At 38.6% G+C, this 14,437-nt stretch overlaps 1 protein-coding gene across 1 annotated transcript in view; it reads left to right on the top strand.

Moving 5' to 3' along the window:
* spock3 (SPARC (osteonectin), cwcv and kazal like domains proteoglycan 3) overlaps positions 1 to 14,437 on the top strand; it is a 28,568-nt gene that overhangs the window by 2,556 nt on the left and 11,575 nt on the right. Inside the window, exon 3 of the mRNA XM_042484895.2 lies at positions 12,432 to 12,471. Within this exon, the coding sequence (XP_042340829.1) occupies positions 12,432 to 12,471 (40 nt within the window). The remainder of the gene's footprint in view (positions 1 to 12,431; positions 12,472 to 14,437) is intronic.

Below are 14,437 nucleotides of genomic sequence, written 5' to 3'. Positions count from 1 at the left end.
GCATTTGCCATAAAATCAGAAGTGATAATTTTACTTACTCTAATGTGGAAGGTTTTTTTCTGTGGTAGAATTTTTCTTAGAATTTATAGTTCCATGGGTTATGAAACCTGAAAGTGAATAAAAATGGAAATGCCAAAAATTTATTCTAGGATGAGCCTCTTGTATGTAAAATATTCAAAATGTAGCATTGGTTTGATTAGGGCTGGGCAATATATCGATAATGATATCGTGATATGACACGATATATATTCCACAGTCACAGTCATATCGTAAGTGTTCTTATTTTTTTTAGCAGTGACAATCACACACATTTTTTTTAGCTAGTATTAAATATACTTATCAGCTGTAGAGTACAGATGAAAGACTGTGGAAATCACAACTATTTATTTTGGAATGAATATCACAAATTGTAGAATTTAACATTATGTGTTTCATAATGTGATGTGGTGTTCAGGTGAAGTGTGCTTTTTAGAGGGATATCTTGCCTCTAACCACAGATTACAGTCAATGGGCTCACACTAGCAGCAGTGATTTGTACATGCTTGCACTTGCGCGCACACACACACACACACACACACACACACACACACACACACACACAATCACAGATACACAAAATCAAGTGTCTATGCACATATATGCACGCACACACAAACACACACACATTCATTATGGGAAACAGGCTTTTTTGTGCAGGAGCTCTACTGGAAAAACAACAGGGTTAACATAATGCACCAGAGAAAATACACTTTTCACGCACAGCAGCTTTAATAAGTGGTTTTACCACCATGCTGCACATGCATGCATGATGTTCCCCTGAATTACAGCCCTTGATGTATTCAATGTCATAGACAGAGAGACAAAAGCAGGATTAAAACTCTCTTTGATTTCCAAAGACAAGGCCAGGTGCTGTTTTTCTAAATTATAGGTTTCTTGTTTTTATGTTATATATGTACCTTGGAACAGGTGTTTTCTATCTATCTATCTCACTTTCCCTGCATGTCACACTTTAGCGTGTGAAACTATCAGCTCAGGTGGACCCATGTGACTCACCTCAGGTCCAACTATTGAGCAGGATTTGGATTATGCAAATAGGGTGTTGGGATCAAATGTGAGAGAGGAGATGTGATTTGCCATGTGATGTGCTATTTAACCCCTTGATACCTAAGCAAATTGGTTTGATATCGTTCAAAAACATGGGAAGGCAACTTACAACTTAACAAAAAGTGTTCCAAAAACTAGCATAAAATTAAAAAAGATTTTAGAAAAAAATTACAATAAAATTACCCAATAATGATAATAATAATAATGATAATAATAATAATAATAATAATAATAATAATACACATATATATATTAATACATATATATTTATATATACACACAAATTTTCCTCCCATTTTATGATCATATCTAATTATCTGCCCCAGCTAATTAACTAGACATTATGTTATTTCCCGTGTTTTTGAAACAAATCAAGCCAATTTTCTTGTGTGTGTGTGTGTCTGTGTGTGTGTGTGTGTGAGAGAGAGAGAGAGAGAGAGAGTTGGGTGATTGTGTTAATATAAACAGAGGTCTATATAAACCCACAATGGCAATGAGAGAATATTTAACCTATTCAGAACAGAACACAGATAGATAGATAGATAGATAGATAGATAGATAGATAGATAGATAGATAACTGAGAGTGAAGAACAGGGTAATGAAAGTGGAAAGAAAAGATGACATAGAGTGAAGTCGTTGGCGGTGGAATGAGGCCTCCGTGTGCATTCACAACCGTGTTTTAACCTTGAGGCTCAGGCATTAGAAAACAGAGGTGGTGCACAAAAACATTATGTGCTCTGTATGTATGTGCATGCCTGTCATTTCCTGTTTTTGCACCGTGTCCCAGATTGTGTGTGTCACTGTGTGTTTTGCATTCTTTCACGTAGGAATGAATCACTGCTGTACTCAAAGGTATTCAGCTAAATAACTAAAGAAGCAGTGACAGTCGCAGACAGCGAAACATACTCACCTCTCTCTTTGTTAATATGTTGCCAGCAGACTTGTGGCAAAAATACAGGCCCATCACAACATTTGCTTTTGTTGATTAAGTCTTGTGTAATTGCACCTTTTTGCTCTACGGGACAGTGAACATAATGATCATACAAATTGTTCTTCTGTGATAGCCCATATATTTTAGAAAGCCTTCTTCATCACGCTCTCAAATACAATCTTTTTTTACCCTTTAACACCTGAACATCAGTTTTCTTGTGCTGCATTCAGATGCCTTACACTTGCCTTTAAACTCCTGAAACCCGAGAAATTCATTTTTTCAAAAATATTGGGAAAAAAAGATAATGAGAGACTTGGCAAGAAATGTCCCGAAAAATGCAAAGCATTAGTAAAAGGTGACAAGAAATTGATCTGAAAAGATTAATTGGGGGGGATTATTAAATATTTTTAAAATTGGTGGGCAAATGTCCATAAAACAATTTTTATAATTCTTTATATTATATATTTAAAATCATGCCCCCCCATTAGTTTTGCTTATTTTCAGGTCAGTTTTCTTGTTACTTTTTACTCATTTTTTGCTATTTTTTGCGCAATTTCTTGTCAAGCTGCCCGTCAAAAAAATGAGTCAAGCCAATATGCTCAGATATCAAAGGGTTAAAAGGGTTACTGAAGTGTTGCTGGTTGAAGCTGCACTTTGTAACTTAGCCTAGTTTTAATGTGAGGTTCCTAAATGGTGATATACGCATGTCTAAACTGGAACAGGCTGCTATACACAAACTAGTGCTTACATAGAAATGAGTTTTTGCTGAATGTTTACCCATGCTAACTCACAGATTTAGGAGCTTCACAAGATGACAGCATTTTCCACTGAGTGAATTGCCTGAACTACCACATGCAAGCCTAACAGCTTTTTTGCAACAAATGGGAGGGTTTTTTCAAAATTGACGTGTTTCCATTCAGCGTATTTTATATTCGCAATTTCAATTTTGGCAGTTTGAGGGTTAATGGAAATCTGCTAAGTGCTGACTGAGCTATGGTGTGATGGGAGGAACCGGAGGTTGGGCGCTACGCTTCTGTGACGATGCTGTACCATAATAGCAAAATGTTTCGTACTCTGCTATTTAAGGCTAAGACTGTTGGCTGTTTGCAATATGAATGACTGTTGTGTTTGTATCAGCCATGTGGTTGAGATAGACGTGCACGACCCCTTGTGACCATCTGGTGTATGCATGAGCTGAAACACCTTTTAAATGGCATGCAGTCTCCGCCTTCTTGGTGCACTACAAGCATACACCAGCGTGGTAATAGTGCAGCCCCACCCATGCACTAACATGCATGTACTGCTGGACCTTCTACTGCCACAAACTGACTCTGGATCACACCACACACTGAGTTAGCGTGACTTCGTTCTCTGCTCAGGACGCCATTACTTCACGACATAGCAAATAGGGCTTTGCTGCAATATTAATGCTCTGAACGTTGCACACAGACCCTTTAATCAGATATTTCCTTCTCACTATGAACTGCATGAATACTACTAACCCTGAAACATCTTTATTCATGTATGCATGCGTGAATAAAACATTGGTCAGAGGTGGTCGGCTCCTAGAACTACTAGCCTAATTTTGGTAGTTATGTCACAGCTTGTGATGCTACAGCAACTTCTTGTTCACATTGTTAATTGTCTTTGAATGAGCAGAGCTACAGATGTTTTTCTACTGCAGCAGATTTACACATTAGTCAAAGACATCCTTTACACGTACGGTATGCTATAACAGTGCAGCTCACTTTGGAAAATCACTTGTGAGAAACCAGCGATTAGCTATTAAGAACTAAAGAGGGACTTTGATTTAGGAACAGCTGGTGAGACTTAATCCTGTTGCTTTAGCCTTTTGAAAACTAAGCAATTTTGCTTGATTTCTGTCAAAAACATGGGAAGAAGGCAATGACAGATTGAAGAAAAAAATGACCAAATTTAAAAGATTTATTTAAAACGAAGCAAAACCACAAGAAAAATGAAAAAGAAAGTAAAATGAACAAGTAAATGACCCGGAAGAGGTGCTTAAAATGTATTATAATTCTGTAACATAATTTTAAATATGTAATTATGATAATTTGAAATCGCCACCCTAGAGTTATATGATTCTCTCTGTGTTCTGAGTGGTTTTGAGATATTGAACTTCAAAATTTTGCCTTCAAAATAGCAAAAATAACAGGAACCTTTTTATTTGCTAAATAAAATGTCAAAAAATTTATATAAATAAACACCTTGCAAAATCTTAATAAGTTGTCATAAAATATGAATATATGAATTACTCAATTTGCACAGAAAGGTCAGAAAGAACCTTAGAATTCTAAGGTGAGAAAATATAGTTTTTCCCTAGACATTGACCCTCTAGCTCTTGTTTTAAAAAAGAATTCTCAATCTACTAATTTCTTGCAATTTGTGAAACATTTCTTACCAAGCTGCTCATTGCCTTTTTCCCATGTTTTTGAAAAGGGTCACACAAATTTGGGTTCAAAGGTTTACATACTCATTAAAAGTGTGAAAGCAGTTCAAGAAAAGTTTCAAAGGTTTAAATGACCACTGAAGACCAAGATCAGTGTGATTATTTATCATGCCGGTAGTTTGCATATCTTAGTTCGCACTCACAGCCCTATCTTAATCCTACAGTCAAATTAGCACAGTAGGCTGTTTATACATTTTATCTTTAGCTCTGCAAACTGCGTTAAAACTCCCAATACACCTACTGTTAGATCTTATGCTCTGGTATTCTATGCCAAACTTTGCTCTGCTTTGCTTTACTGCGATTTAAATTTTACATGTTAGGCATGTACTTTGTACTTTGGCTTTCATCTTTCAGCAACAGCCATAAGTGGGTCTCCTGCTAAGTGCACTAGATAGGATCTTGGCCACTGATTTACAGTGTGTCCTGTTAGGATGGCTGGAGAGGCCTGGGGCTCTCTCTGCTGCACTGGTGCCATCTCAAGTTTTTTTGACATTCTGCTCCGCTTCCTCGGCCTCAGCTCACTTTCAGCAGCCACAGAGTAAAGAGATAAGCTGAGGAGGAAGCTGGCAATGAAAGAAGAAGAAAAAAACACAATGAAGGATGTGTGATGAGGAGCATGACACTTAATTGTGCAGCATGGGAGTAAACAGTTTAGCCCAGCCTCATTAGAGCAGAGCACACCTTCTCATCCTCTGCTCTCCTCACTGTGTGTGTGTGTGTGTGTGTATGTTTGTGTGTGTTTTCACTGTGCGTGTCTGTCCTGTGTTGTTTGGGTTGCGGAGGGTGAATGATGTAGGGAAGGTACAGCGCTTGAGGCCTTTTCCACTTCAAAGCACCTCGGTGTGTATCCGTGTGTGTTTGTGCGTGCATGCATGCGACAAGCTTGAGCAAGACAAGCAGAGTCAGTACAGTGAAAACATGCACATATTTCTCCTGTTGGATGGTTGGATGGGGGGACGGGGGGGTGGAGGGGTAAAGCAGGAAGGCATCAAGACACAATTTGTGGAGAAAATCTGAAGTCACGTTGGAGAAGTGGCTGTCAGAGGCAACATCTTCTAGACTTAATTCTGCTGTAGTGTGTGTGTGTGTGTGTGTGTGTGTGTGTGTTCGTGCACGAGGGAAAAAAGACTGCGAGGGAGAGCGAGGAATAGAGGTGGAAAGAGATGGAGAGATAAATTGAAAAGTTGCTATTTTTAGCACACACTCAGGAGGCCATTAGACCTATTGTTGAATTTTTGGGTTTTCTGTGGTTTTTTGGAAAGTGGGTGGCTGGTTGCATGTGCACTGAAGTGCATTCATGCAGTTATTTGATGTTTTGTAGTGCTGACAGATTCTGGCACTACAGTCAGTGTTGTGGTGATAACTTTATTTGTGCATAGAACTGAGTGTGTGTGTGTGTGTGTGTGTGTGTGTGTGTGTGTGTGTGTGTGTGTGTTTGCGCGCGCACGCATGGAACATGCATATGTGTATGTGTTTCTGTGCATTTTCCTGTGTGTGTGTGTGTGTGTTTGCCTGCGTCTGTTGATTCCATTAAGGAATCAGACTGCAAGCACTTTTGTTGTCTTGACTGGTCTAGAGGGCCTGGCCCCCATAATGCAATGTTCTCATTATTCAGTCTCAATGGTCTGCAGTGCTGGAGGGGAACGGAACAAAAGCGCCTCTCTCTTTGGCTTTATCTCTGCTAAGATCTCAGTATGTGGGTTTTCTTTATATTAAGATGTTAAGTATTTTGTGCAGTTTTAAACAAAAGAAACAGACTGAGCCAGCCTGCTGGATTCCAACCCAGTAGTCAGAAGCATGTTGGTATTGTACGTTTCTACAAACCAATGTGCATTTGTACATTATTATGTGACGGACAGTCAATTAATAGATAATCAATCTTTACATTTCAACAAGGCTGTGGTTATGGTGTGGTTAGGTTTAGGCACAAAAAAACAATTGGTGTTGGAAAGAAGAAAAGATCATGTTTTGGATTTTAAAAAATGTTTTGTGGTAAAATCCATAGACTAAAAATAATCATGATGTCACCCAATTCGTTTGTGGACTGGGACTTCAAGCTTTATGTTCTGCATTTCATCTGTCGTCGTGTTGGTTTTTTGGAGCCAGAAGTAAATATATTTGAACGGAGGTACCATGGGTGCTGTGAAACATTTTAATAGTGTGTTATGTGTGCGACCCAATGCGAGAGATTTAAAAAGTAACTGTGAGCGGTTAGAGGCTAATTCAGAGAAGAACGGTGGCTGTAAATATATGCATATTGGTAAAACAGTGAGATCTAGGAGCTCCTTACCCTCTAAGCAAAGGACGAAATCAGCCGCCACATAACAGAGAGGTAAATGATTGTTGTTGACATGTTATGGTTTAGAAAGCGCTGCTGGTGCTTATATTTTATGTCACACTAAAGGCTGACGCTGTTGTGTTACATGTCATGCACCTCATGTGTGATTTGATTCTGCAAAGCTGCGATGCACTGTATAATCCCACACCGGAGCAGAATAATGCCGTTGTCTTTTGGTTCTGTGTAAAAATACAGAAGAGGCATAAAAAGGGACTTTGTAGCAGCGTTATAGCGCCCTCTTTGTGTAAAGGGGCTACAGAGTGCCTTTATAAAATGTGAAAGTGTGTTTTATGAAATTTCACCGCCATACAGCTGTCATGAATGTTGATTAAGCTATAGAGACAAAAGAGTATCTGTTTATTTTTGTACTGGGCAGTAAATGTGTCTATTTCTGCTGTAAAGTTGGGCATTTTAACACGGGGGTCTATAAGACTGACTCTGTTTAGAGTCAGCCTCCAGTGGCCAGTACAGGAACTGCACTTTTTGGCACTTTAGCTTTGGCTTCATTTTAAAACACCAGAGTTTGCTGGGAACATATGATCTCTCTGTAAAAAATTTGTTTTTCCAGTGACACAATCCGAACTGGAAAAACAGGCCCCTAAAAAATACATTTGGTGGCTAAAAAACTGCTGGAAAATTGCAGTCAGTATACATGCACAGTTACACAGTACGGGGAAGTATGTTGGACTTCACCACAGGAGGTAGCGATTGGCCCCCTTTCAGCTACTTGCTATTGGCACTTTTGCCAGTTGACCTATTACAACACATACCAAACAAGTTGGCAAGCTGCAAACAGGTTGCACGTCAAACATGAATAACCTATAAGTGCTGTACTTTTCGTACATACTTTACACTTTACTTGGTACCTTTGTCTTGGTTTGTTTTCTTCCATTCTTCTTCTTCCTTTGTTTTTCCCGACTATCTTCTACAAATTTATGCTGTTTGACTTCCGGGTCAAAGCCCAGTACGGGGACTGTGGAGCATGTGAAAGAACCCCGAGGCCAGTTCAGGTCCGACTGAGGTGAACACATGAAAGAAAATCAACTCAGTATGATTTCAGTCAGACTGATATGTTTACACGTATTAGTCATGTTAATGTAGTCCAGTTTTAATCAAACTAAAATAATAATTTGACTTTTTCTAACATCATTAAGACCAATTCACTAAAAAACGACTGGTTTTATCGTTTGCTGGTCTCTGAACAGTGGTTGGCATCTTGGCAGGCGTCTCACCTGGATGGCATCTATCCACCCTCCCCTCCACCTCCTTATTACAAAGTCAGCACACAAACTATGTCACTTTAGAAACGTTGATATGATATGCATCAAACCTACATGTAACATGTTAGTGGTCTGCAGAAACATACAATGCCAGCCATTTTTGTTGGACTACTAAGCTGGGATTTTGTTTTATTTTAACATGGACCTACTGTCTATAGACTTGGTGAGAGGAAGAAGAGTGACAGAGAGAAGTGAGGCGCTGAGTAATGAAGAGTCTGTAGTGAGGATGCAGAGGGCCACAAGGGGCCAGCAATGAAGGACAAGAAGAAGAAATTAATTAGACCTGAAAAAAAGCAAGAGTTGACCCTGCTCACCTTATGGAGTGCGAGGAAGTGAGACAGAGGGAGACTTCCTGACATCGTCAAAGTAACAATGGTTTTAGGACATATACGTGCACAGATGCATAGACATCTAAATTCAGCTTCACGGTCCACAGTGTGGGAGGTACTGTGTAAATATAATATGCAACCCTTCCAGCCAAGCAGCATGGGTTTTAATTAAGTGCGTTGAGTCTAAATCTTGCAGATGTAAAACAGTAAATATGAAATCAAACTAGAGAATTTGCAAAAATGCATTGATATAATAAAGCGCAGTCAGTAATTCTGTTATTGTCAAAGGTGGCACTACAGGAAACAAACTGTGCCTGCATCTCACAAAGAGACAAGACAGACGAGTATAGCTTCCTGAAGCAAAATGTACTGCTGGTTAACTTTGCAAAACTGCAGTAAGGTCCTGCAGGAAGATAACATACAAAACCACATTTCAGTCTGAACTGAAAGCTTTCTTACATAATGAGGTGCTAACTTATAAAGCCAGAACACCTGGGGAACACTTTGCAGACTAAAATCAATGCAACACTTTCTCCAAAATCCATACAGAAGACAACCTGAAGTAGTGCAGCACCGTATAGTACACTGTAGTACTGCATAATCAAGAACACCTCTCCACCGCTTACCTTTTTAACATCAACATGTTCTTACACTTAATTCTTGCCTTGCAGGTACTGAAACCTTCAACTTACTGTCAACATTCAGCACTTTTTCATCCTCAGTCTGTCAAATACCGACACTTTGTCACGCTGCTCTGTGTCATATTAACACCAAAGGCATCCTTTAGCATCTTTATTGCAAACAATGGGGTTTTATATACTTTCTATGTTAAATATTATGATACGAGGTGGTAATTTTTTTTTTTCATAAAATAGACAAGGTAAACATAATTTTACAACATTTAAAGAAATACTAAAAACTGTCATGGCAGGATTCCATAAATATACAGCGTTGATTCAATGCAACATTTGCATTTTTTTTTTCAGTTACTTAACTGTCAAAAAAAGTATATTGAACAATTCAAAATGAAACTTTAATCATCTATTATTGTGAATCCAGTTTCCTTTTAGCCTGTAAAATGACAGAAAAAGACATTTTTAAGATCATATTTATGGAGAGAGTTTATGGAGCTAAACAATGCAAGGAAGTCCCCCAAAATGCCGTTGCCATGTGAATGAAAGGCCAAACTGCAACAGCATTTTAAAGTTTTATGCAAGCACCGTTGCCATGTAAACAGCCCTATAGGCACATTCCACTTCACTATTCTCTAGTTTTATACTGCATCATTGATAGCTGCCTTATAATTGATGTTACCATGGTCTACCTGTTTCAGTTCAGCTATCTGCTGTCTAAACCACCCACTGCTATATGCAGAAAAATATATAACAATAGTGCAATGAATCTGCAGAGGTAACTGTGTCCATAGAGAGTGTTGATCTGTATGCCAAAGAAAACTGAATGCAGAAACATTTACAGCTTTGGGACAGAGCTCTCACTCATCGCTGTTTTAGTGGACAGTTCTGAATTTCACTCTTTAACTGAATTTGAAACAACATGGAAATGTGAAAATCTATGATGAAATGCTTTAATTGGCTGGATAAAACAGTTGTCTCCGCTCGGTCACATTGTGGGATTTGTGCTGATAAGATGTTATTTTTCTCCCTCCCTTCCTGTTTGTTCTGGCATATAGAATTGAATGAGTCACACACACACACACACGCACGCGCGCGCGCGCACACACACACACACACACACACACACACACACAACCTGTGCGGTGCAGGTTGTCATTGTGACAGAGTGAGAGAGAACACAGTGGCGTGTTGGGTTTGAATGAATGCCCAGAGAGGGAACTGAGAGTAAAACCAGAGAATGAGACGTCTGAACTCAGACTTAGAGAAAAGGCACACAGCTCACTATTTCTTAAGCTGCTTTTACATTTGCATCATGAGCCAGCACCCCCTGGGTGTGTCTCCTCCTTGTCCTGCTATAAAAAGCAGGCAAATCACTCACCTCCTGCAATCCTTATTTAGACTGCTGAAACACATCCACAGGCCATGGATTGAACCATTTGACGACATCGAGGAAGGCTTTAAAAACAGCTCACTTTGAATCCACTTTGGGAAAGAATACAGCTCTTTGGTGTGTGGGAGATAAGACTTTTAATATGATTAGCATTTGATTTTTTTTTTTTTTTCCTAAAAGGGACAGTTCATCCCAAAAACAAAAATGGGCCTACATATTTTTCCTTGGTGTGCCATATCAGCCATGAAGATATCTGTCTTCTCTCTAATATAACGGAAGTAAATGGTACTTGTGGTGCACTAAGCACAAAAAAGCACAAATTTGGAAAAACTCAATAGTAATGTCTCTTCATGACCCCGCTACTCAAGATAACCCACAGACTTTGTTGTGAGCAGTTTCATGTAGGAACTATTTTCTCTCTACTGAACTACACCTGTGAATGGAAGAGTGCATCTACTCATGGAAAAGAGTAGCTAGCAGTAGATGCATGCTTACTTCTGTACCGCGATACAGTTGGAGGATGTAGTTTGGCAGAAAGAAAATAGTTCCTACATAAAGCTGCTCACAACAAGGCGTTTGGATTATTTTAAGTAACCAGGTCATGATTTCTTGAAACAGACATCACTGTTGAGTTTTCCAATTTAGTTTTTAGGTGCTTTTAGCACCACAAGCCGAGTGCCATCTAGTTCCGTTATATTGGAAAGCAGACCGACATCACCAACAGTCGCCAACACCAAAACAATCTAGACCCATAATTGGCACTATGGGTAAGATCAGATGCATTTTGCAAAAAAAAATGCATATTTATGTTTTTCTGCTGCTCTGCTTTGCAATGCACATTTTACTGACTGATCATAATTTAGGGAGCCCAAGTTTTACTCTGCTGAAAGTCTCGTGCCTTCCTTTAACTCTTAATTACCTGGATCAACATTAATTTTCCTGTGCTACGTTCAGACACCTTTCGCAAGCATTTAAACCTCTGAAACCTGAGCAAACTGGCTTAATTTCTTTTGAAAACATGGTAGAAAGATCATGAGCGACTTGGCAAGAAATGTCAAGCAAAGTGCAAAAAAAACTTGTAAAAGGTGAAAAGGAAATGACCTGAAAATTTGTTTGGGTGATTATTAGATATTATAATAAAAAAAAAAGGAAAAATATCCAGAAAACTATGTTTATAATTCTTTCAATATATATATTTATAATTATGTTGCAGATGTTTTTTTTAGCACTGTAATGTAGTTTTCTTTGTTGTTGTTTTTTTTCTTTTTCTTTTTTTTTTATGTTTTCCAGGTAATTGTCTCGTAACTTATTGCTAATTTCCATCGTTTTTGCCATTTCTTGTTAAGGTGCTCAATACCTTCTTCTGATATTTTTGACAGAAGTCAAGGCAGTTTGCTCAGGTTTCAAAGGGTTAACTCTAAATACAGTATTTTGAATTTACATTTTAAGCCTGTCATAGTTAGTCCATTGTAATCCACCCCAAAGTTTCTGTCACATCTTTAAACAGTTCAGTGTGTCTGGTTGGTGTGGTGTGTTCCCTCTGTTGTCTTTGGTTATGTCACATATGGTGTATAAACAAAATTCCACAAGGTGATAATAAGGTCATTATAAGCAGCACATACATGAACACACTCATACAAAGATGCACAGAGCTTCTGTCACAACACAAACATGATTCTGACTTAATAAGTGCATGCTCTGCGTGTTTGCACATGATGGTATGTCCATGTGAGTGTCCATCAATTTATTTCAAAATGTAAAGTTTCCACTCCCGCAAAGAAAAGCTTATCACAATGAACTCCCTTTATTCTCTCTCTCTGTAATGCTCTCTGCAAAAGGAAGTGGAGGTTTGTATGACAGCTTCACAGTCTCGTCTTTGTCATGTATTATTTGCCCTCTGTGTCATTTGAACAATATTTTTACGGTTTTGTTTGTTGGTTAACCCTGTTTCAGGAGCCTGGAACATGGACTCCATCCAAGCCCTTCGATCAAGGTGGGTGTGAGGAAGAGAGCCTCGAGTGGTTGTGCTGTTGGCTTTTGTGATAAAGCAAACAAACAAAAAAACCTTTCAAAGGACAAAGAGGACTCATACCTCCTCCAAAGCTCGACAAATCTTAAATTTGGCATTTTATTAATAGAAAGTGTTACATAGTTTTGTGTCAATGAGACACAAAACTATCTTTAAAGAGACATAAAATGAAAAGAAAGATGCAAAGAAATTACAAAGAGATACAAACTAACTTCATAGAAACCCAAAATAACCACAAAAGGATAAATAGTACCTACAAAAAATACAAAACGACTAGAAAGAGACAACAAACAACCAAAACAAAACAACAAATTAACCTCAAAAAGACACAAAATTACTTCAGAGACACAAAACAACCACAGAGAGATACAAGAAACTATACACAAAACGGCCAGAACAGACACAAATATAGCTCAAAGAGACACAAAGCTAGAGATGCAAAGTAACTACAAAGAGACAAAAAAAAAATTTTATTTAAAGAAATCCAAAATGACCACATGGACATACAAAGGAACTACAAAGAAACATGGAATGGCTCCATAGCGACACAAAACGACACAGATACTCCTCAGAGAGATACAATATGACTTCAAAGAAACATAAAACAACGACAAAAAGTTGCAAAGGAACTACATGAGGACGGAAAACGTCTAGAAAGAGACACTGAACAACAACAACAAAACACAAATATACCTTAAAAATTCACAAAATCACTTCAGAGACACAAAATGACAACAAAGAGAAACAAAGGAACTACAAAAGGACAAAAAATGGCTAAAAAGATACCACAAAAAAACCCACAAATATAACTCAAACAGATACAAAATGACTTCAAAGAAATCAATAATGACCACAAAGACATACCAAGGGATTACACAGAAAGAAAGAATGGCTACAAAGAGACACAAAAAGACAAAAAAAAATACATAAATACACCCAAAAGACATGCAAATAACCCCAAAGAGATGCAAAGGAACTACAAAAGACAGAAAAAGGCTAGAAAGAGATGCCAACAAAATAAACAAAACAACACAAATATACCTCAAAAAGACAAAATAACTTTAAAGAGACACTTTATAATCACAGAGAAATACAAAGGAACCACATATAAAAGAGTCAAAAAGACACGAATACAAGCCTAAGAGACACAAAATGACCAAACAGACTCACAAAATGACAAAAACATGCTGTCAACAAAGAAAAAGACACTAAACAACAACTAAAAAAGAGGCAAAATAAGCACATGTGTCCTGTCCCGATTGCCTCTTGTATTGACTTTGCCCAGGAGGCCCACTGTCTCATATTTTGTCCATAATGTGAGTGTGTGTTATTTTTGGGCTATCCCGAATTCTTTTCACCACATCAACCAGTTGATTTCTGCAGCAAACATCTACAGTTGAGGATGATTTTCTCTTCTTTGATCACCTAATTCCCCATTGTGTCACAGACAGAGATAAGCTCATACACACATCCAGGCACACCATGACATGCACACATTCACTCTCACTTATCACTGTATCCTCAAACACACTCACACACACGCATCCACACATACACACACACACACACACAGACATGTCAGGGAAACAATAGCATTAGATGCTGCGTTGGAGGATGGAGGCTAGATAATCTGCCAAAGCTGCTCAGGGATTACTGTAAGGTTCTTTAGAGCAGAGGTCATTCACAAACTGTTCCCAGATCAGCTGACGGCCTCACATCCTGCGCGATAGGTGCCACTCTGAAGGCAGACCAGCGGTCAGTGTCAGCCAACTTGCCTTCACCAACAAGGATCACACCCTCAGTCTGACAGATCTAAAATCAGCCCTGAAAGCCACATATGGCGCTCAGCTGCGAGATCTGACTCCAGCTCAGTTTGAGGATTTCAGCAAGAGCGCACATGAGAGTGACACCCAGTGAAGGCTGGTTTAAG

Source organism: Plectropomus leopardus, chromosome 3 (assembly GCF_026936395.1).
Source record: "Plectropomus leopardus strain MGB_pleo_1.0 chromosome 3, ASM2693639v1, whole genome shotgun sequence".
Classification (NCBI taxonomy): domain Eukaryota; kingdom Metazoa; phylum Chordata; class Actinopteri; order Perciformes; family Serranidae; genus Plectropomus; species Plectropomus leopardus.
This window is presented reverse-complemented; position numbering and strand designations above follow the sequence as displayed.